This window comes from Pelodiscus sinensis, chromosome 12, assembly GCF_049634645.1.
Source record: "Pelodiscus sinensis isolate JC-2024 chromosome 12, ASM4963464v1, whole genome shotgun sequence".
In the NCBI taxonomy this organism is placed as follows: domain Eukaryota; kingdom Metazoa; phylum Chordata; order Testudines; family Trionychidae; genus Pelodiscus; species Pelodiscus sinensis.
In genome coordinates, this window is record NC_134722.1 from 48485407 (window position 1) to 48507943 (window position 22537).

General features: G+C 63.7%; 1 protein-coding gene across 1 annotated transcript; it reads left to right on the forward strand.

The window, feature by feature from the left end:
• Positions 1-8346: 8346 nt before the first annotated feature.
• Positions 8347-16468, forward strand: LOC142831130 (uncharacterized). The gene is made up of 6 exons (XM_075940692.1): positions 8347-9011; positions 9646-9697; positions 11839-12026; positions 13592-13750; positions 14224-14334; positions 14896-16468. Exons 1-6 carry the CDS (start codon positions 8568-8570, stop codon positions 15007-15009), a joined length of 1068 nt encoding a protein of 355 aa, XP_075796807.1. The 5' UTR covers positions 8347-8567; the 3' UTR covers positions 15010-16468.
• Positions 16469-22537: the final 6069 nt, after the last annotated feature.

Sequence of the window (22537 nt, forward strand, 5' to 3'; positions counted from 1 at the left end):
CTCCTTGTCCCAAGCCCTGAACCTCTGACTGGGTCAGCCCGTGGGCCCGGCCCCCAGCAGTCACCGCAGGGCAGGGAGCCCAGGGAGAGCCCGGGCAATTCCCGCGCAGTGTACCGAGTTCGCCAGGCCGAGCGCTCCCGGCCGGCGCGGCTACCTGCCGAGACGCCCCTTCCCCCAGAGCAGCAGGGAGCGCTGGGAGGGGCGGCCAGGAGCCATGGGGCACCTTGGGTGTTTCTAGCCGTGGGGCCGGGCCCACTTGGGGGTGGGGCCCTCCCTGCCTGCGCCCACTGGGTGGGGGAGGGCAGTGCCCTGGAGGTGGGGAGGGTCACGCTTCCCTGGGCGTGGGGGAAGGTCCACATGCCCCAGTGGCCCCAGGGGGGCAGCTCGCTCGTGGAGTCAGCGGGGGCTCACACACCGGGAGGCAGTGGCCAGGAGAGGCCGTGGGGGGGCTCGGCCCTTCTGGGCGGTGGGGGCCTGCTGTGCACGTGGTGGGAAGGAGCCTAGCCGGGGCACAGGCCTGCTCTGCCCTGGCCTGGGAGTGTTTGGGAAGCGGTGCCATGCGGGCAGGGCTGTCCCATCTGCCTGTCACCTGGCCTCTGGGCTTGGCTGCAGCCCAGGCCCAAGGTGCATTGCAGCCCTCTGCTTGGCTGCCTGCCCCCACTGCCTGCCTTCTATGCCTGAGCAGCCAATCAGAGATGCCACAGTAAGAGCGGTGGGCACCACATTTCAGGAAAGATGTGGAGAAATTGGAGAGGGTCCAGAGAAGAGCAACAAAGCTGATGAACGTTCTAGAGAACATGAGCTAGGAGGGACGGCTGAAGGAACTGGGCTTGTTTAGTTTAGAAAAGAGAAGATGGAGAGGGGACATGAGAGCGGTTTGCAGGGAACTAAAAGGGGGCCACAGGGAGGTGGGAGACAAATGGTTCTCCTTGGCCTTTGAGGACAGGACAAGCAGCAACGGGCTTAAACTGCAGCCAGGGAGGTTGAAGTTGGACGTTAGGAAACACTTCCTGCCTGTTCAGGGGGGTGAAACACTGGAATGAATTGCCCAGGGAGGTTGTGGAGTGTCCCTCCCTGGAGATATTGAAGAGCAGGGTAGACAGACACCTGTCAGGGATGGGCTAGATCAGTGGCTCTCAACCTTTTTTGAATAAAGCGCTGTCGAAGCAAAAGCCTCCCTCAGTTTTAGGCGGCTAAACAGGCAGCTTTATTGATCAGTAAAGCCAAGTGAGCTGGGCCCAGTAAGGCTGCTCAACACAATCAATCCTCGTATTTTATGCCCTTAACCAAAGAAAGTCTGATGCCAGGGCATTCCAACAAAACAAACTTCAAAGAGAAATTGTTATCAGCACAGAAAGAAACAGGTTTTTTTAGGGAGTTTGAGCTTCAGCTCAAAATAGTTCATTAACACATTCCAACAGCCCATCCTCCTGGCCTTTCTCACATTGGTGAAGGTCAGTGAACTTTCTAGTGTAGGTGCAGAAGTGAGAATCTTAATTGGCTTCTGTTCTATGAAGTGGCTTTTAGCTAAATATGAAATGGCTTCTACAGTACCCCTTTAAAAAAAATAAAGTACCCTCAGTCCCTACAGTTTTCAGACACAATTTTTTTTCTACCATTGCAACACATTTGTTTTAACAACTTAATCATAGTCAGGCAGGCAATGACATTTTTGGGTGTAAAAAGGTCCAAAAATAATAAAGCGCTGTAAAACTTAGAACAAAAATTCAGTTTTCTCCAAATGTCAGTTGTTGACGTGCCCCCCCCAGACATCTCTCAAGTACCCCTAAGGGGACGCGTACCACTGGTTGAGAAACACTGATGTAGAGGTGCTTTGTCCTGCCATGAGGGCAGGGAAGTGGACTTGACGACCTCTCGAGGTTTCATCCCATTCTATGATTCTATTGCGGCTGTGATTTCATCAATGTACAAGTTACCGGAACTCAAGGCAAAGTGGATAACATTTATCAGACTAACCGGATCCAACTGTTCAAGGGAAGTGCTTCTCAACCCCAGACAACAAACCGTAAGTATGGTGAGTGTCACAGGATCCATTTTCGGAGGGCAGTCCCAACCCTGATGGCACTAATTTTGTTGAGTCACATATGTCTGATGTTAAAAAATACCGTATTTTCCGGCGTATAAGGCTACTGGGCATATAAGACGACCCCCTAATTTTCTAGTTAAAAGATAGGTTTTCATCTTATACTCGCCGTATAAGACTACCCCCCCTTAAGAGGCCAACCGGCAGCGCCCCAGCGCCCCTCCGCCTCCCCGGCTTTGCTCCCGGTGTCCCTGGTCTGCTGGAGACGGTCCCCAGCAGACTAGGGGCACCGGGAGCAAAGCCGCAGCCGTGGCGGGGTCCCGCGCCTCCCCAGCTTTGCCAGAGCAAAGCCTCAGAGGCGCGGGACCCCTCCGCCTCCCCGGCTTTGCTCCCGGTGTCCCTGGTCTGCTGGAGATGGTCCCCAGCAGACCAGAGGCACCGGGAGCAAAGCCGCAGCAGCGGTGGGGTCCCACGCCTCTGAGGCTTTGCCAGAGCAAAGCCTCAGAATTGCGGCACCCTGCCGCCGCTTCGTCTTTGCTCCCGGTGCCTCTGGTCTGCTGGGGACCGTCTCCAGCAGACCAGGGACACCGGGAGCAAAGCCTCTGAGGACGCCGGCAGCGGGACAGCCGCGGCGCGTCTGGGCTGCCCCGCTGCCGGCTTCCCCCGTGGCTTCGCAAAGCCGCGGAGGGGCATCCCAGGCGCGCCTGGGCTGCCCCGCTGCCGGAGCCCCTCCACGGCTTTGCTCCGCATCTTCCTGGTCTGCAGACCAGGGAGACGCGGAGCAGCTTTTCTCGCCCCGGAGTACGCGGGCGGCGGGACCGCAAGGTCCCGCAGTCTGTGTCCTCCGGGGCGAGAAAAGCCCCGGCGTGTAAGATGACCCCCGATTTTTGGGGGATGTTTTTTAGCATAAAAAGTAATCTTATACGCCAGAAAATACGGTAAATATCACGTAGCTGCTTTGGCATTAGTTACAAGCATTTTAAAAAGATGCTGACTTATCAAATCAGAGCAGCCAGCGGGAGATTAACTGTTACTTAGTCAACACCGGGTATTTTCTTTAAATCCTGCTAAAGTAACCCAGCTTTCCCAGCATCCTCTGTACTGAACTATATATATTAAACACACACAAATAGAGCAGTGTCTTGCTGAGGTTTGAGAAGATAATAACCAGCTAATACACTTGCCACTAGAAACTAGCTAGCATTTCCAACACGCTTGAACAGCAAGTGCAGACTGCGTGGCAATGGAACGGCTCCGGTAAGGACACCACAGACTAAGGGACGGATTTTCCTGTGCGCGAGAGCGGCCTAAGTGTCTGCGTACTCCTCAGCCGAGAGGCGTGTTTCTGCACTGGGCCAGTTCAACGGGCTGGCAGAATATTTAACCCTTCTTGGTCTGCGCTGGCTAGCTGTGATTCTGCAACATCTCACAGTGCAGATGGCCAAACCTGTAAGTAACCGGCAGGGAGGGGGTGAGTCAGGGTCCCTCAGCGAGGGCCCAGGCGCGTAGAATGACCTTGGACTCGGTCTCCTGGCAAATTCAGCATTTTGTTGTTCTTACCACGGATTATTCGCCCCTGCTGGCGGGTGCTAAAGGAAAGGCGCAGTTCCAGGGCAGGGCTGGTCAGGCTCTGCGTGCTGAAACAGCGCCTTAGTGTGCCCGGAGGTCTGCCCATTGCTTATCTGGGACGGAAATTCAAGCTTCCCGCCGCCCTGCAGGGACCACCGGAATATCGACGTTCTCCAGAGCTTGGCCTGCTGGACAGGACTGCAGCCTGTAAAACCAGACGTTCCCCTCCGCAGGCCCTCTGACCAAAGGCATCATCCTTCAGCCTAGAGCGTTAGCCCCTCCCAGGGCCTGTGAACCGCGCCAGGCTCAGACAAGGGCGGTCTCTGCCGCCCTCCCTACGGCCGCCCCAGCGCGTCTGGCCGAAGGAGCCCTGTGGACGTCAGCGGGGTGGGGCGCAGAGTTCGTACCACGTGATGTCCGTGCGAAGCTGATGGTTTGCTGGTGCTGGCCGTGCTATTTGTGGGCACGTAGCGTTTTGGATGGGAAGATTGGCTGTGTCAAGTGTGAGCCCTGGCGTACCCCCCAAGAGCAGCCGGCCAGCCTGTCTGGGAAGGGCAGTCAAGTGGCCAGAATCATTCAATGAACAGCCGCGCATGGGAGGCACCTACACTGAATGGACTTTCCTGCAAACCTTCCGGCTGGGCGCACTGGCATCCACCTGCAAAGACCCGAGTCCTGCGTGGACGGGCACTGGCCCTCGGGCGCCACGCGCCAACGTGGGATGTGCAAGAGCAACGGGATTCCCTCCAGCTGGCCGAGGGCGTACAAAGAGCTCTGGAAATCCCGCCCCTTGGTCCGGCTTCTCACCTCTGAAGGACGAACGACCCCCTCCCGGCCACAGGCGGGCCCTGGAGACCTGTCGTCAGCCAGCAGTTCATCCCTCTCGCTGCCTGCCTGCACCTGAGCTGGGCAATCAGTGCGTGTGTGATTCCGCTAACGAGCCGAGTGTAGCTGCTAAAGGACTGGCCCAGCCAGCTGTGTGGGGTGAGACCTAAGGCAGGGCTGCTCATCACGCTGCCCATTTCTTCGCGGCCCGCTTTGGGGCGCAGCACGCAGCCCACAGCTGGGAGCTAAAACAAAATTAGTCAACAGAACGGTCTCCTGTTGCTATGCCGTGGAATAGGTCAATTCCTGGCCTGTCATCACTCATTCCAAGCGCTGTCATACGGGTGGAAACCGGGTCAATGTTGCGTTTCATGAATATCAGCAGCACTGACTTCAATGGGGCCTGCGTGTTGTGTAGGCTTGCCTTAACCTTTGTAGTCATGCCTGTCAGTGTGAGAGAAGCTATTTGCATAATTGCATATATATATATCCAGGCAACCACACTTCCGTTGCGGCCCTCGGCCCTCGGCATGTGCTGTATTATTGTGGCCTCCCAGGGTTTCCAAAGTTGAGTAGCCCTCGTCTAAGGTATAAATTGACCTGGGAATGTGACACAGGGCGCACTGGGGTGTCTGAGGGGAGGTAGGGGGATGGGTTATAACCTCTCCCCTTTGTAAGGGGGGCAGGGGGGCACAGGGAGCACTGGGGGGTGTGAGGGGAGGTGGGGGATGGGTTATAACCTCTCCCCTTTGTAAGGGGGGCTGGGGGGCACAGGGAGCGCTGGGGTGTGTGAGGGGAGGTGGGGGATGGGTTATAACCTCTCCCCTGTGTAAGGGAGGGCTGGGGGGTTTGAGGGGGCTTCTTGTGTGACCCCTTGCTGGCCAGAGTGGGGAACAGACGTGCTCCGTGTGGCTGGTTTGGTGCCTGGGAGCGGAGGACCCCACTCGGTGTGAACAGCCCTGCCTCTACGTAAGTCACCCTGAAGAGGGACTCTCGGCGGTGGCTCCCCCTGACACGCCCGGCCGTGGCAGCTCTGTGTGCGGCTGCCTTGAGCCCTGCACGGGGCTTAATAGGCAGCTGCGCGGCCCCGCAGCATGGAGGGAACCCGGCTCCTTGCCCTCCCGTGTCTGTGCTGGGAACCGCTCGCCCCGCGGGTGTCTGCTCAGCGTTGCTCTCGCTTGGCAGTGCTGTGCGGCTCCAGCCCTTCCTTGTCCGCAGGCCCTTGGGAAGTGCCCAGTGCTCGTCCAGCTCCCCTGCCGGCCGTGCCCCCGGCGGCGCCCGTTCCCGAGGCACGGCCTTCACACTGCCCCCAGCTGCACGGTGAGCGTGGCCTCGGGGGTCTCCCCAGGCCGTCGGGGGCAGGGCGTGGAGCCGCTGAAGGCCCCGCCTGCGTGCCTGGCGTGACCCAGCCCTCCACACGGCGCAGACGAGGGGGAGGCGCCGCCGACGCCGCAGGGGCACCGGATTGCTGGCCCTGGCCGTGGTAAAGCTCCTCGAGCAACTTGGACATGGAGACCTGGGCTGCCAGCTTCCTGTTTGCAGAAACCCCCAGGCCCGTGCCCTGCCCCCTCCTCCGCCACGGCTCACCCCGCACCCACACACCTTCACTGCCGGGGCAGGGCGCGGCTCTGGCTGCAGGCTGGCTCTCCAGGGCTGCCCGCAGGCCGGACTCAGACCTCTGGAGACCCCAAGCACTGAAAAGATTATGGTGCGCCCCCCCCCCCCCCCCCCCCCCCCCATGTAATTCAAACTAAAAACAACACCAGACTGTCATCTCCTCTGGGGTTTTTTTTTTTTTTTTGGTGCCCCTGGTTTGCTGGTGCCCTAAGCACGTGCTTAGTCTGCCTATTGGGTAATCCAGCCCTGGCTGCTGGGGCAGGGGTTCAGGAAGGGGCACTGGGCTGGGGCAGGGGCCGGGGCGCAGGAGGGGAGAGGGTTCTGGCTGGGGGGTGAGGTCCAGGCTGCCGGCTTTGGGGTGCTGGCGGGAGCGCTGGGCTGGGGCAGGGGCCGGGGCGCAGGAGGGGAGAGGGTTCTGGCGGGGGGGTGAGGTCCAGGCTGCCGGCTTTGGGGTGCTGGCGGGAGTGCTGGGCTGGGGCAGGGGTCGGGGCGCAGGAGGGGAGAGGGTTCTGGCTGGGGGGTGAGGTCCAGGCTGCCGGCCTTGGGGTGCTGGCGGGAGCGCTGGGCTGGGGCAGGGGTCGGGGCGCAGGAGGGGAGAGGGTTCTGGCTGGGGGGTGAGGTCCAGGCTGCCGGCTTTGGGGTTCAGGAAGGGGCTGTGGGCTGGGGCAGGGGCCGGGGTGCAGGAGGGGAGAGGGTTCTGGCGGGGGGGTGAGGTCCAGGCTGCCGGCTTTGGGGTGCTGGCGGGAGCGCTGGGCTGGGGCAGGGGTCGGGGCGCGGGAGGGGAGAGGGTTCTGGCGGGGGGGTGAGGTCCAGGCTGCCGGCCTTGGGGTGCTGGCGGGAGCGCTGGGCTGGGGTCGGGGCGCGGGAGGGGAGAGGGTTCTGGCGGGGGGGTGAGGTCCAGGCTGCCGGCCTTGGGGTGCTGGCGGGAGCGCTGGGCTGGGGCAGGGGTCGGGGCGCGGGAGGGGAGAGGGTTCTGGCTGGGGGGTGAGGTCCAGGCTGCCGGCTTTGGGGTGCTGGCGGGAGTGCTGGGCTGGGGCAGGGGTCGGGGCGCGGGAGGGGAGAGGGTTCTGGCTGGGGGGTGAGGTCCAGGCTGCCGGCTTTGGGGTGCTGGCGGGAGCGCTGGGCTGGGGCAGGGGTCGGGGCGCGGGAGGGGAGAGGGTTCTGGCTGGGGGGTGAGGTCCAGGCTGCCGGCTTTGGGGTGCTGGCGGGAGCGCTGGGCTGGGGCAGGGGTCGGGGCGCGGGAGGGGAGAGGGTTCTGGCTGGGGGGTGAGGTCCAGGCTGCCGGCTTTGGGGTGCTGGCGGGAGTGCTGGGGGGCAGGGGTCGGGGCGCAGGAGGGGAGAGGGTTCTGGCGGGGGGGTGAGGTCCAGGCTGCCGGCCTTGGGGTGCTGGCGGGAGCGCTGGGCTGGGGCAGGGGCCGGGGCGCGGGAGGGGAGAGGGTTCTGGCGGGGGGGTGAGGTCCAGGCTGCCGGCCTTGGGGTGCTGGCGGGAGCGCTGGGCTGGGGCAGGGGCCGGGGCGCGGGAGGGGAGAGGGTTCTGGCGGGGGGGTGAGGTCCAGGCTGCCGGCCTTGGGGTGCTGGCGGGAGCGCTGGGCTGGGGCAGGGGTCGGGGCGCGGGAGGGGAGAGGGTTCTGGCGGGGGGGTGAGGTCCAGGCTGCCGGCCTTGGGGTGCTGGCGGGAGCGCTGGGCTGGGGCAGGGGTCGGGGCGCAGGAGGGGAGAGGGTTCTGGCGGGGGGGTGAGGTCCAGGCTGCCGGCCTTGGGGTGCTGGCGGGAGCGCTGGGCTGGGGCAGGGGTCGGGGCGCGGGAGGGGAGAGGGTTCTGGCTGGGGGGTGAGGTCCAGGCTGCCGGCCTTGGGGTGCTGGCGGGAGCGCTGGGCTGGGGCAGGGGTCGGGGCGCAGGAGGGGAGAGGGTTCTGGCGGGGGGGTGAGGTCCAGGCTGCCGGCCTTGGGGTGCTGGCGGGAGCGCTGGGCTGGGGCAGGGGCCGGGGCGCGGGAGGGGAGAGGGTTCTGGCGGGGGGGTGAGGTCCAGGCTGCCGGCCTTGGGGTGCTGGCGGGAGCGCTGGGCTGGGCGGGGGTTGCAGTCTAGTAGGAGGCTGGGGGCGCAGGCTCCGGGTGGCGTTTCTCTGGCAGGGACAAGATGGAGGCGTGACCATGTGGCTGTGCCCAGTGCCTGCCCCCGGTGCACTCGTGTCCCATTGGTTCCTGGCCAATGGGAGCTGAGCTTGCGTTGGGGGCGGGCGCAGCACACAGCCCCCATGCCGGGGGCCGGAGGGGAATGCCAGCGCAGGGAGCGGGGCAGGGCCACCTGAGCTATTCAAGGCCTGACCGGAGCTGCCCGGGTCCCCGTGCGACCCCCGGTTCCTGCCCCCCCTCACTGGGCCGACGTCTCCGCGGAGCGGCCCCGGCAGGGCTGCAGAACGGCCCCTGGGCATCCCTGCCCCGGCTCCGCCCAGAGGGGTCGCGCTTGCAGCCTGCGCGCGCGTCTGTGAGCAGCAGCAGCTGGCGAAGGACCAGCATGGCCGGCCCTGTCGCTTTCCGGGCTCTCGGGTTCCAGCGCTGGTCCCAGCCCCGGGGCGCCTCCCCTAGGCCCTGGCCTTGCGCTGTGGGAGGGTGGCAGCGGTGGGGGGGGCGGCTCTGCGCCTCGCGCCCCACCAGCGGCCTCGGCCCTGCAGCACGGCTGCCGTCACGGCCAGGCGAGACCGTGCTGAGCAGGCACAAAGCAACCTGCCCAGGCGCCCGGGCTAATGTTTACCCACAAGGAGTTGCAGCCGGGCTGGGCAAGGTCCGTTGGCTCTGTGGACAGCGAAGGGCAGCGATGGCTCCTCTGGCGCGGAATGTCTTGGTGACCGGGTCCAAACAGGGCATCGGGCTGGAGCTGGTGAGGCAGCTGGCGGAGGGCCCCGCGCCCCCCGAACGCATCTTTGCTACCTGCCGAGACCCGAGCGGACCGAAAGGCCAGGTACGAGAGCCAGGCAAGAAATGGAGGCCGGGCCTGGGGCTGGCCTGGGGCGCAGCGGCTAGGCGGGAAAGGGGGTGTCTGGCCCGACGGGCCACTTGGCTCTCGGCGCCTCCCGGCACGTGTCCCCCAGGCTGTCTGCGATGGCCGGCCGGGCCCGGGGTGCTGGGCCTGGCTGCAGCAGCGACCCTGTGGAGCCCCGGCTCCTCCGCGGCCCCTCAGCTGCGGCTGGGGTTGCCAGATGGTCCCCCAAAAAATACAGGACACGCGGTACTTTGGTCAAGCAGCAGAGGAAGGGGCAAAGCAGGGTGGGCTAGTGGGGCTGAGCCCAGGCTAGTCTAGCCCACGGGTGAGCGGCTGCCCCATGGCCCCTTTGCTGCGGTGGCCTGGAGGCCTGTGCTGCCTGGCCCCCAGCACAGGCAGAGGCATGGAGGGGGCGGCAGCCTTACCCAGGGGCCTCTCTCTGGCATGGAGCCTAGGGAGACACTCAGGACTGGGAGCTGCCGAGAAAGATGCAGGTCACGAGGGCAGAACGAACAGCAGCCCAGTGGCGCGTAGGTCGGCCAGAGGCTGGAGCCCTGGGTGCACGGTAGCAGCGCTCTTCTAATTCCAGCTTCTCTTCTCCCTCCCTTTCCAGGCCCTGCGGAAACTGGCGGCCAAGTACCCCTCCGTGCGGCTGGTTCAGCTAGGTATGGAATTGTCCCATGGCCCCAGACTGCATGGGGCTCCCTCCTCTGGCTCCAGCCTCCCCAAGCGGGCCTGTTCCTCCGTCCCCAGGTATCACCCTGGCATCGTACCGGGTACTGAACGCGGGTGGTTCAAGCAGCCTCCTAAAGCCCCTCCTGTAAATAACAAGGCAAAGAAAACTTGTTCCACTGAACAGCAATGGGCGTTTTGTCTCAGGGTCCAAAAGTGCCTCCAGGGGTTGGCAGCTTTTTAAAAATGGTCTGGACGTAACAAACATTAAGGGGAAATAAATCCTAGTAAGAACTAACCCAACTTTCAGAGCGTCCCAGTGATGGGACTGACAGTTGGGTTAGAAGACAGAAAATTGCTTTGTAAAAAAATATACAAATCTTTAAATGCTCAAGCAGAATGATTTTTCAAAAAAAGTGAATTAAAAATGCTTGATCTTGCAAAAATAATAGAATGGCTTAAAACAGCAAGAACCTGGAGTTTTCTCTTCCTCTCTTAAAATGCCCCTTCCTAAAACACAAAACCTTTAAATAAAGGCGACCTGCTAAAAAAAATTTAACACACGGACACCTGTGCTACAAATGCACTAGTTAGCTATTATTTGGCATTTAAGTCAAATAGTTATATTTAATTCAGCAAATTCTAATGTCAACTAATGAACCAAAAACCATCAGCTAAAACTTTCAAGCCAAAAGGGATTAATTCTCACAAACTTAAACAAAATACAGCCATTAAACCCTCTATTAAAATTTATAAACCAGACATTTATTAGCAAAACTTTACAAGAACAGTGTTTGCTTTACGAAACAAAAAGTCTGGGAACTTTTCTAACAGGCTGATCCACACTCCCCATATTATCCAGACAGAGAATCATAAAAACAAGAAATCTCTCCGTAGAAAAGGCATGATTTTAGGGTGTTTTTTATGCAGGGGGTCAGTCCTCAAATGCCAAGTCATGTTTACACAAGTAAATCCGAAAACTAAAATGCCACATATATATCCAAATACAATGAAGCTAACTACAAAAGGCAGTCAGACAAAACAAAGCTAATTTTTGTGCCTGCACCTAGTAACGTGGCACTAGCTCAGATATGTTAAACCACCCAAAACTACGGGTTTTAAAAGCAGACCCTGTTGTCAGGCTGTGGGCAGCCCTGCCCAGTGGTTGGAGCAGAGTCAATCACATGGCTCATCTGGGACCCAGCGGGGCTCCTTACCTGCTCACTTAACCCCCAGGCAGGCTAGCTGGGGCCCGAATACCTCATTCCCCTCCTCCTCCCCCTCCACTGCAGAGCCAGGAGGACACAAGCCCCAGGAGCCCTCCTGGTAGCGCGTCTCCTGACCCACGGGACCGCCGGGGGAGTTTAAAAAGGATGTTTTAGGGCTACATGAAAAACTGTTTTCTCATTCGAGTGAATTTTAATCCCTTTGGGCAGCCGGGCAGAAGTGTTTCAAAAATACCCTCCCCCCATCTTCCTCCCCCTAGAAGAAAAAGGGGGTGTCCCAGTTTGTTCCCTAGTGGTGAACGTTCCTCCCACCAGAGCCCCCACCCCTCCACTCCCCCAGCGCCTCCCACCCCGTGTGGATCTGGGCTGGTCTCTGCCCCCAAAGCAAGGCCCGGCTGGTTCCACGTCCTGTAATCCACACACCGGGTTCTGCGGGCGCTCGACCGAATCCCCGCCATCGCGGCCGCTAATTTGTTGCCAGCTGCCAGCCAATCCTACCGGAGTAAACAAGCCCAAACCTGCAGCCTCTCCTCGTAGGGCGTGTGCTCCAGCCTCCCCCCCATCATTTGCATCGCCCTCCGCTGGACCCTCTCCAATGCGCCCGCATCTCTTTTGTAGTGGGGGGCCCAGAACTGGACACAACACTCCAGATGTGGCCTCCCCAGAGCCGAATAAAGGGGAATAATCGCTGCCCTGGCTCTGCTGGCAGCGCTCCTCCTAATGCGCCCCAGTGTGCCGCTGGCCTGCCTGTCTACCTGGGCGCCCTAACGACTCATCCGCTGTCACCCCCAGCTCCCGCTCTGCCGAACTGCTGCCCAGCCCGTCGGTCCCCAGCCCGGGGCTGTGCCTGGGACCCTTCCGTCCTGAGTGCTGACCTGTCCCCCCGCTGCCCCTTGCTTTCCTGGCAGATGTCGGGAGCTTGGCCAGCGTGAGAGCAGCACTGCAGGAGGTGGAGACCCAGCTGAGCGGCCAGGGCCTGAACCTGCTCATCAATAATGCAGGGATCAACTCCTACGCCACGCTGCAGTCGGTGCAGCCGGAGGAGATGCTGTCCGTCTTCACCACCAACGTGGTGGGGCCGCTCCAGGTCACCAAGGTGCGTCCGGCCTCGCTGGCTGTTGGTTGTGGGGGACGGGGGCCCCTTCCCCCTGGCAAGGGACTGGGTCAAAAGGGATTCGCCTCCCTCGGGTGCTGGAGCTGCCTGCAGGCCAGGAGGAAGCCTGCGGACGGGACGTGCAGGAGGTTGGGGCAGAGCGCCAGCCTGGAGGGAGGCAGGGCGTGCTGCAGGAAGCAGCCGGCCCCTCCCTCTGGTCCGGGGCCTGGAGCCTAGGGAATGAAGCCGCACAACGTCGCAGTCCTCTGGCAGGAGGGTGCACAGTTTGCTCCTGGGTGCTCTGAGCTAATCAGCTGAGCTGGAGCGTGTGACCAGGCAGCCACAGAAACCCCCTGGGGAGGCTCCTAGAGGGCCGGCAAAGCCCCTGCCGCTCGCCTTCCTGCTCTCTGGGGCTCCTCACTGCCCGGTCCTGCCGGGCCAGCTCCCTGGTCTCCCCCAGCTGAGGTCACTCTGCCCCCCTCCCCGAGGAGCAGTACAGGCACCGAAACTCTTCAGGCCCAAGGAGCGTGCAGTTCTGGGCTCAGCCTCCAGGGAGCCCCGCTCCCCAAATGGGATCAGACCCCCCAGGGTTATTCAGGCCCCCCAAGGCTGAAAGGAGGGTGTGCACGCCGATTGCTCCCCCGGGGAGCAGGGACTGACGGGCTGGAGAGTCCACGCCAGGGGCTGTGCTGAGAGCACGCAGTCGGGGTTAAGCGGTTGCAAGTGAAAACAGGCAGAGCAAAGTAGACGCCACATTCAAAATAACAAAACCCACGTGGCCAGTTCTAACTCTGACAGCTCGTTACAAACGTGCCCTGAAACGCTGCTTACGCCAGCTGCACCTCCAGGCCAGGGCAGGCCCCTCTCCCTGGGGTCTCTAGGCCAATGTTTCTCAACCTTTTTTATAAAGTACCCGTTAAAAAACTAAGTACCCCCAGTCCCTCCAGTTTTCAGACACACACAATTTTTTTCCACGATTGCAACTCATTTGTTTAAACAACTTAATTGTAGCTGGACAGGCGATGACATTTTTGGGTGTAAAAAGTACAAAAATAATAAAGCGCAGTGTGAGTGCGTGGGGCAGCCGTGCGAGGGGTGTGTGACATCTCCATAGCTCCGTGCACACTGAGCATGCGACTGGTGAGTCCACGGCCGGAGACCCGGCTGATCTCTGCTCCTCCTGGCTCTCGGGGCTGTCTATTCTCCTCATTCTCCTTTTATCCCCCTGGCAGGTGGGGACTCCTCCTTCCCTTCCGGGCTCCCCAGGACCTCCTCTCCTCTCCCAGCTCCCCCCCAGAGGTGTGTTTTGTGGGCGGGAACGAGCCGAGGAGAGGGGAGAGGCAGGACGGGAGCCAGGCAAGGGCTGTGTGCGGGACCCTGGGTCTGCCATTGACTATGGAGATGGGGGCTGTTCGCGCAGAAGCTGCTCCTTTAGCTCTTGGCTGCCCTGCGTGGGGAGCAGGGCTCGGTACGTTCCCGACACGGCCTGGCTGCTCCGCTCTCCCCTCTGGGACCGAGTGGCCCAGCCCACAGCTGCTGAGGTGTGCTGGGTTTTCAATCCGCGCCAGGAGTTCCTGCCCCTGCTGAAGAAGGCGGCGGTGGAAGCCGGGGAAGACGGGCTGAGCTGCAGCAAGGCGGCCGTTATCAACGTGTCCACAAAACTGGCCTCCATCGAGCTGTGCCTCAGGGGCCGGGAATTCCCCATGTACCCCTATCGCGCCAGCAAGGTAAGCCCCCGGCACGCTCAGGAGGCCGGGGTGGACCCCCAGCCAGCCCTAGAGGCGAAGTCTCCAGGCTTACGGCAGTAATGCTAAACCCAGCCTCAGTGCCCCACACATGGACGCGCCTTGTGACTGCCCATGAGCCCTCCTGCCCGTACCTGGCTCGCCCTGCACCCTGTGCTGTCCATGGGGCTCCGTCAAGCACGGACCCGTCCCCCTAGCCACTCCACGGCCGTGCCCCAGGTATCCAGCTGGAAGTCTTAGGAGACACCTGGATTGGCTGGAGCTGTGCCCAGCTCAGTCTGAAATCAGAGAATCCGCCCATCCCCGCGGGAAGGGAGGAACCGGCCCCACACCAGCCACCTGCTTCGGAGGAAGCACCGGGCCAAACTCCCCCCCAGAGGTTCACTCCCGTTGCCGCCCGAGCTCCCATCCTCCAGCAGCAGGAGGCCCTCACGCAGCTGTGCTTTGTCTTCCAGGCTGCTCTGAACATAGTGACGCGCTGCCTGGCGGAAGAGCTCAAAGAGGTCGGGGTCTTGTGCATGGCCATCCACCCTGGCTGGGTGAAAACGGAAATGGGGACGGAGAAGGTAGTGCCCCGCGAGGCTGGCACGGCCGGCAGCGTACCCCTCCTGGCAGCTCCCTCCCCCAGCCGCCCCCCCTGCAGGCCAGGGTGTGGCTCCCCTCTCCGTGCCGCACCCAGGCCGGCGGTGCCCCAAGACCCCCGCCCTTCAAATTCGGCACGGCTACCAGGGCGCTGGAGCCTCGCGTCTCGGCACCGACACACAGCATCCACAGGGCCCCCTGTAGGACCGGTGGCCCAGGCAAGGAGTCTTCCCCTCGGTCTGTGACCCCTGGGAATAGCCCCCAGCAGCGCAGCTCGACCCCCGGCTGCATGGTGGTTTGCAGGCAACAGGTGTCCCTGTCGGCGCGCCCCGTGCTAACAAAAGCAGCCACCTGTCCAGACACTTCCTGCCACCCCACAGCCCCGAGCCTGGCCACAGGCCAGTCTCCCAGCCCCAGGGGTCTCCAGGGCCGCGCCCACCCCAGCCACCCAGCCCCTGGCCAGGCCCCAGGCGGAGGTGCGGGTGTGTGGCTGTGGCAGCCCCACGTGTCCCGCTGGTCTCAGGAGGGACCTTTGTCGCCCACAGGCCCCACTGGAGGTGGAGAGCAGCGTGAGGGGCATGCTGGGCGTCCTGGCCGGCCTGTCGCAGACCTCCACTGGGGCCTTCCTGGACTGGGAAGGGCAGCGCCTGCCCTGGTGAGAGGGCTCCAGCGGAGCAGCTCTCCGGTGCTCAGAGCAGCATCCCCGCCGCCGCCCCTCCCCGGCCAACGGTCTGTCCTCCCGCCGCCGCCCCTCCCCGGCCAACGGTCTGTCCTCCCGCCGCCGCCCCTCCCCGGCCAACGGTCTGTCCTCCAGCCGCCGCCCCTCCCCGGCCAACGGTCTGTCCTCCTGCCGCCGCCCCTCCCTGGCCAACGGTCTGTCCTCCTGCCGCCGCCCCTCCCCGGCCAACGGTCTGTCCTCCCGCCGCCGCCCCTCCCCGGCCAACGGTCTGTCCTCCCGCCGCCGCCCCTCCCCGGCCAACGGTCTGTCCTCCCGCCGCCGCCCCTCCCCGGCCAACGGTCTGTCCTCCCGCCGCCGCCCCTCCCCGGCCAACGGTCTGTCCTCCCGCCGCCGCCCCTCCCCGGCCAACGGTCTGTCCTCCCGCCGCCGCCCCTCCCCGGCCAACGGTCTGTCCTCCTGCCGCCGCCCCTCCCTGGCCAACGGTCTGTCCTCCTGCCGCCGCCCCTCCCCGGCCAACGGTCTGTCCTCCCGCTGCCGCCCCTCCCCGGCCAACGGTCTGTCCTCCCGCCGCCGCCCCTCCCCGGCCAACGGTCTGTCCTCCCGCCGCCGCCCCTCCCCGGCCAACGGTCTGTCCTCCTGCCGCCGCCCCTCCCTGGCCAACGGTCTGTCCTCCTGCCGCCGCCCCTCCCCGGCCAATGGTCTGTCCTCTGTCGCCGGGCAGCCCTGGCAGCCGCCGCCACCTTCCGAGCCAACAGTTTGTCCTCCGTCACCGGGCAACCCCGGCAGCCCCTGCCCCCTCTGCTGGCCCTCAGCCTCTGGGCATTGCTGGAACGGCTCCTTCTCCCCTGCCCTCCCTGGCGCCTCCTGCCCCCTGCCTGTCTCCTTGTGGGCTAGTTACCCCGTTTGCATTGGCCAGGGCCCTGCTGTGCTGGGTGCTGCCAGTCACGGCACAGAGGTGCCCCCAAGAGCACCCAGCCTCTGTCAGAGGCGGGATGGCGTCGGGGGGACAGACAGCTGGAGGGGGCATCCGCAAACATGGACTGGCTACTGCCGGCGTGACACCGTGCCCCTCAAGCCCGGCGGTGCCCTGTCCGCATCTCCCCTCAGCCTGGCCGGGCCGTCCCAGTCGCTGTGCTCTGCCCTGGCTCCCTTGCACCCTCTCCACCCCACTCGCTCTGCCGGCTTGCCGGCCCCCTCCTTGCCCAGGGATTGGGGGGGCACATTGCTCAGAAACCAGGCTGCTCGCTGCCCAGGCCTGGGGCCCTTTGCTCTGTGGCAGTAAGCCAGCTCCCCTCCCTCCCCCACCAGCATGCTGCTCCCGCACAGGCAAGCACACAGCCTGGCCCTCACGCACCCCAGTTCTCCAGTGTCACTGCCAACAGCTCGCCCATCCCGGGAGAGGTCCTGGAAAGCAAATAAAAGGTTCTGCCCGTCCCAAAGGAGCAGCTGATCACTAGAGCAGGCCGCCGCCAGCGCGTGGGGGTCCAACAGCCAAAGGGTTCGGTGCAGAGCCACAGTTGCACTTGTCCAGCTATCGGAGCCGCATGTCAGCGGCCCAGCTCCGGGCTTCCGGCCGTGCCGAGGGAAACGGGCTCCAGGCAAGTCTCTGGAGCCGCCCGCCGCGTGGAGGGGCCGTGCGCGCCTGTGCTCGGCGCTGCGCTGGTGACAAAGCCCCGCCAGAGGACAGAGGCAGGGCGGGAGACAAAGCGGCTCCCTCCCAGGGCCCGCGTGGCCTCGGCCATGCAGGGGGATCCCGGCGCTCGGCACGGCAGCAAGATGGCGCTGGGAGTCGCGGGCACGCCCTCTCCGCACGGCGCCAGTTCTCTGCGGGCAGAAGCCGTCACTTGCCCGGCCGCTCCCAGGACAGCTCAGGGCTGTGGACCGGCACCTGCCCAGGCCTCCTGCCAGCCTGGGGCTTCTCCTGGCTGGAGCATTGGCCGGGCTCCCAGCAGCGAACCTGGAAAGGCGAGGCCAGAGCCCGTCGGCCTCGCTGCGAATCCGGGAAGGCCCCGCGCCTGCGGCCGCCCGCCACGCCACAGCTGCTCCGCAGCCCCCCACCTTGCACAGGGGGTGCTGCCAGCCCAGCGCCCGGACGGCCACACCCAGCTCCCGGCCCTGCCCTCCATCGCTTCCTTCACCAAGGCCGGAGCCCCTTGGGCCCGGCTCCATGCTTCTCTGGGGCCTGGCCCCGCTGGACTGGCCTAATCGATGGGGCCCACAGGCCCAGCCCCCCGCCCCCAGTACAGCCTCTTGCTCCCGGACCTGGCGCTGCTCTTGGGGGCCGCGCCCCAGCAGCAGCCTGTCGAGCCCCCTGCCCCACACCCCTGGCTGCCTGGGGCATTGCTATGGTTACGGGGGGGGGGGAGCTTTGTTTGAGTGCCACCCCAATTCAGCACCACGTGGGGAGCCCCTGCCCGGGGGCTCAGTTCCCCCACCATGTCCTTCCCCACCACACCCCTCCCCTTTCCTCCCCTCCATCTGCCTAAGGCTCTGGGCAGGGGACGGGGAGCGGGAGGGGTTCGGGCTCTGGGCCGGGAACGGGGAGCAGGAGGGGTTCAGGCTCTGGGCGGGGGTGCAGGAGGGGTTCGGGCTCTGGGTGGGGGACGGGGAGCAGGAGAGGTTCAGGCTCTGGGCGGGTGTGCAGGAGGGGTCCGGGCCCTGGGCCGGGGCCGGGGAGCGGGAGGGGTTCGGGCTCTGGGCGGGGGACGGGGAGTGGAAGGGGTTCAGGCTCTGGGCGGGGGTGCAGGAGGGGTTCGGGCTCTGGGCGGGAGACGGGGAGCGGGAGGGGTTCGGGCCCTGGGCTGGGGACGGGGAACGGGAGGGGTTCGGGCCCTGGGCGGGGGACGGGGAGCGGGAGGTGTTCGGGCTCTGAGCGGAGGACGGGGAGCGGGAGGGGTTCAGGTTCTGGGCGGGGGACGGGGAGCGGGAGGGGTTCAGGCTCTGGGCGGGGGTGCAGGAGGGGTTCGGGCTCTGGGCGGGGGACGGGGAGCGGGAGGTGTTTGGGCCCTGGGCGGGGGACGGGGAGCGGGAGGTGTTTGGGCCCTGGGCGGGGGACGGGGAGCGGGAGGGGTTTGGGCCCTGGGCAGGGGACGGGGAGCGGGAGGTGTTTGGGCCCTGGGCGGGGGACGGGGAGCGGGAGGGGTTTGGACCCTGGGTGGGGGACGGGGAGCGGGAGGGGTTCGGGCTCTGGGCAGGGGTGCAGGAGGGGTTCGGGCTCTGGGCGGGGGATGGGGAGCAGGAGGGGTTCGGGCCCTGGGACGGGGAGCGGGAGGGGTTCGGGCCCTAGGCGGGGGACGGGGAGCGGGAGGGGTTCAGGCCCTGGGCGGGGGACGGGGAGCGGGAGGGGTTCAGGTTCTGGGCGGGGGACGGGGAGTGGGAGGGGTTCAGGCTCTGGGCAGGGGTGCAGGAGGGGTTCGGGCTCTGGGCGGGGGACGGGGAGCGGGAGGTGTTTGGGCCCTGGGCGGGGGACGGGGAGCGGGAGGTGTTTGGGCCCTGGGCGGGGGACGGGGAGCGGGAGGGGTTCGGGCTCTGGGCGGGGGACGGGGAGCGGGAGGTGTTCAGGCTCTGGGCGGGGGACGGGGAGCGGGAGGGGTTCGGACCCTGGGCGGGGGACGGGGAGCAGGAGGGGTTCAGGCTCTGGGCGGGGGACGGGGAGCGGGAGGGGTCCGGACCCTGGGCGGGGGATGGGGAGCGGGAGGGGTTCGGGCCCTGGGCCGGGGCCGGGGAGCGGGAGGGTTCCGGGCCCTGGGCCGGGGCCGGGGAGCGGGAGGGGTCCGGGCCCTGGGCCGGGGCCGGGGAGCGGGAGGGTTCCGGGCCCTGGGCCGGGGCCGGGGAGCGGGAGGGGTCCGGGCTCTGGGCCGGGGCCGGAGAGCGGGAGGGGTCCGGGCTCTGGGTGTGTTGCCGTGCCATGTCAGGCTGGGCCGTGTGGTGTGTTGCCGTGCCATGCCAGGCCGCTTTGTGCCAGGCTGGGCTGTGTGGTGCGTTGCCGTGCCGTACCAGGCCGCTTGGTGCCAGGCTGGGCCGTGTGGTGCGTTGCCGTGCCGTACCAGGCCGCTTGGTGCCAGGCTGGGCTGTGTGGTGCGTTGCCGTGCCGTACCAGGCCGCTTGGTGCCAGGCTGGGCCGTGTGGTGCGTTGCCGTGCCATGCCAGGCCGCTTGGTGCCAGGCTGGGCTGTGTGGTGCGTTGCCGTGCCGTACCAGGCCGCTTGGTGCCAGGCTGGGCCGTGTGGTGTGTTGCCGTGCCAGGCCGCTTGGTGCCAGGCTGGGCCGTGTGGTGTGTTGCCGTGCCAGGCCGCTTGGTGCCAGGCTGGGCCGTGTGGTGTGTTGCCGTGCCAGGCCGCTTGGTGCCAGGCTGGGCCGTGTGGTGCGTTGCCGTGCTGTGCCAGGCCACTTGGTGCCAGGCTGGGCCGTGTGGTGCGTTGCCGTGCCAGGCCGCTTGGTGCCAGGCTGGGCCGTGTGGTGTGTTGCCGTGCCAGGCCGCTTGGTGCCAGGCTGGGCCGTGTGGTGTGTTGCCGTGCCGTGCCAGGCCGCTTGGTGCCAGGCTGGGCCATGTGGTGCGTTGCCGTGTCGTGCCAGGCCGCTTGGTGCCAGGCTGGGCCGTGTGGTGTGTTGCCGTGTCGTGCCAGGCCGCTTGGTGCCAGGCTGGGCCGTGTGGTGCGTTGCCGTGCCAGGCCACTTGGTGCCAGGCTGGGCCGTGTGGTGTGTTGCCGTGCCGTGCAAGGCTGCGTCCCTCCTGGCACTCAGCTGGGGCTGCAGGTGGGCCGGGCCAGGGCTGACAGCAGGAGCGCGGCAGAGCCAGAGGGCTCCCCGAGACGGGCTGTCGGCACAGGGTGTCCCCACAGCGCTGGCTCGGCCTGCACCGTGACGTCAGTGCCCTGGTGTGGGGATGGGGCATCCTAGTGGGGGTGTCTGTGGGTAAGGCTCAGTGTCTCCAGGGGCCTGCCCCAGTTAGCTCTCGGGTCCCTCCCACTGCCCAGGGAAACCTGGGACCCCAAAATGCCCCAGTTGTGCCCAAGGCCTGGTTGCCCCGGCCCTGCAGCCCGTCCACAGCCAGATGGATCTGCCGGCCAGTAGAGTAGAAGGTTTATCGCGTCAGAGAGCCCGCGCAGTGTAGGGCTGATGTTGACAGGAGCCAGGGCAGAGCCTTAGGCCTCTTGGGGGAGGTTCACAGGCCCCTGACCCCCTGCCCTGGACTTAGTCTGCTCTCCTCATGCACCCCAGCCAAGCCTGCCCTGCCCCCCCAGCCAGGTGGCCCCCCAGCCAGGTGGCGTCTCCGCCTCCCTCCCTTTGTCTCTCCCCCTGGGAAGAGCCTTGTTACCTGCTCAGGCTGGGACTTATGTGCATTGGTCCAGATACCTAAGAACGGCCAGACCGGGCCAGACCAAAGGCCCATCCAGCCCCGTGTCCTGCCTGCCCGCAGTGGCCAATGCTGGGTGCCCCAGAGGGAGTGAACCGGACAGGTAATGATCAAGCCATCTCTCTCCTGCCATCCATCTCCACCCTGACAAACAGAGGCCAGGGCCACCATTCCTACCCCCTGGCAAATAGCCATTGATGGACCTAACCTCCATGAATTATCTAGTTCTCTTTTAAACCTGGTATAGCCCTAGCCTTCACAGCCTCCTCAGGCAAGGAGTTCCACAGGTTGACTATGCGCTGTGTGAAGAAGAACGTCCTTTTATTTGTTTGAAACCTGCTGCTCATTAGTTTCATTTGGTGGCCCCTAGTTCTTATTTTATGGGAACAAGTAAATAACTTTCCCTTATTCACTTTCTCCACCGCTCATGACTTTATAGACCTCTACCCTATCCCCCCTCAGTCTCCTCTTTTCCAAGCTTAAAAGTCCCCGTCTCTTTGATCTCTCCTCATATGGGACCCGCTCCAAACCCCTCAGCATTTTAGTTGCCCTTCTCTGAACCTTTTCTAATGCCAGTCTATCTTGTTTGAGATGAGGTGACCACATCTGTAGGCAGTATTCCAGATGTGGGCGTCCCATGGATTTATATAGGGGCAGTAAGATATTCACTGTCTTATTCTCTGTCCCTTATTTAATGATTCATAACATCCTGTTTGCTTTTTTGGCTGCTGCTGTAGCCTGCGTGGACGTTTTCAGAGAACTATCCATGATGACTCCAAGATCTTTCCTGATTAGTTGTAGCTAAATTAGTCCCCATCATATTATACATATAGTAGCCCAATGTCTGTGACTCTGTAACACTGTAGCATTACAAGTCACCTCTGGAGGGCGCTGTTGCCTTGCACCGTGGTGCTCGGCTGATTTCTGCTCAGCTCAGCTGGGCTGCCGCGGGGGAGCAAGCGGCCGTTTGGGCCCTGTGGTTCCCATGCAGCACCCCCGCGCTGCATGCGGAGCACGGAGCCCAAACAGCCGCTCGCGCCGCTTGCTCCCCCGCGGCAGCCCGGCTGAGCCGCACAGAACTCGGCCAAGCACCACAGTGGGCGGGGAAGGGGACAGGGCAGTGACGTACATGGACAGGGACTGGCTGTGTACGTCACCGCCCCACCCTCCTTCCCCTCCTGCCGTGGTGCTCGACTGAGTTCTGCACCGCTCAGCCAGGCCGCCGCGGGGGAGCAAGCGGCCATTTAGGCTCCGCGGTCCCCCGTGTGAGAGACAGGAGGGGAAGAAGAGAAAGAGAGACGGAGAGAGAGGCAGGAGGCGGAGGAGAGCTGAGAGAGGGAGTGAGGAGGCAGGAGGAAGAGGAGAAAGAGAGAGAGGGAGAGAGCAATGGACATGGAGGAGAGACCCGAAAAATCCCGTTCTATGACAGGCTATTGGCTAGTTATATGTCTAGTTGGGGTTGTTTTTTCCAACGTGCATTACTTGACATTTATCCACATTCAATGTCGTTTGCCATTTGTTGCCCAGTCACTTAGTTTGGTGAGATCTTTTTGAAGTTCTACACAGTCTGCTTTGGTCTTAACTACCTTGAGCAGTTTAGTATCATCTGAAAACTTTCCCTGTTCACTCCTTTCTTCAGATCATTTATGAATAAGTTAAATAGGATTGGTCCTAGCATTGACCCGTGGGGAACACCACTAGTTACCCCTCTCCATTCTGAAAATTTACCATTTATTCCTACCCTTTGTTTCCTGTCTTTTAACCAGTTCTCAGTCCATGAAAGGATCTTCCCTCTTATCCCATGACAACTTAATTTACGTAAGAGCCTTTGGTGAGGGACCTTCTCAAAGGCTTTCTGGCAATCTAAGTGCACTATATCTACTGCAGTGGTCACCAACCAGTCGATCGGGATCTACCGGTAGATCTTGGAGCCTCTGACGGGTGATCCTCAGAGATCTGGCCGGGAGCCTTGGCTGCTCCTCTCAGCACTCCTGCCCTCTGCCTTGGAGTTGCCCCCCAACCTGTGGGAGCTTCCTGATTACTGTGCAGGGTATGGGAAGAAGAGGAAGGGAGGGTGCTGATCTCAGGCTGCCTCTCCCTCCACCCTGTACCCCATCTCCACAGAGCAGAGGGGGGCAGGGATGGAGGGAGTT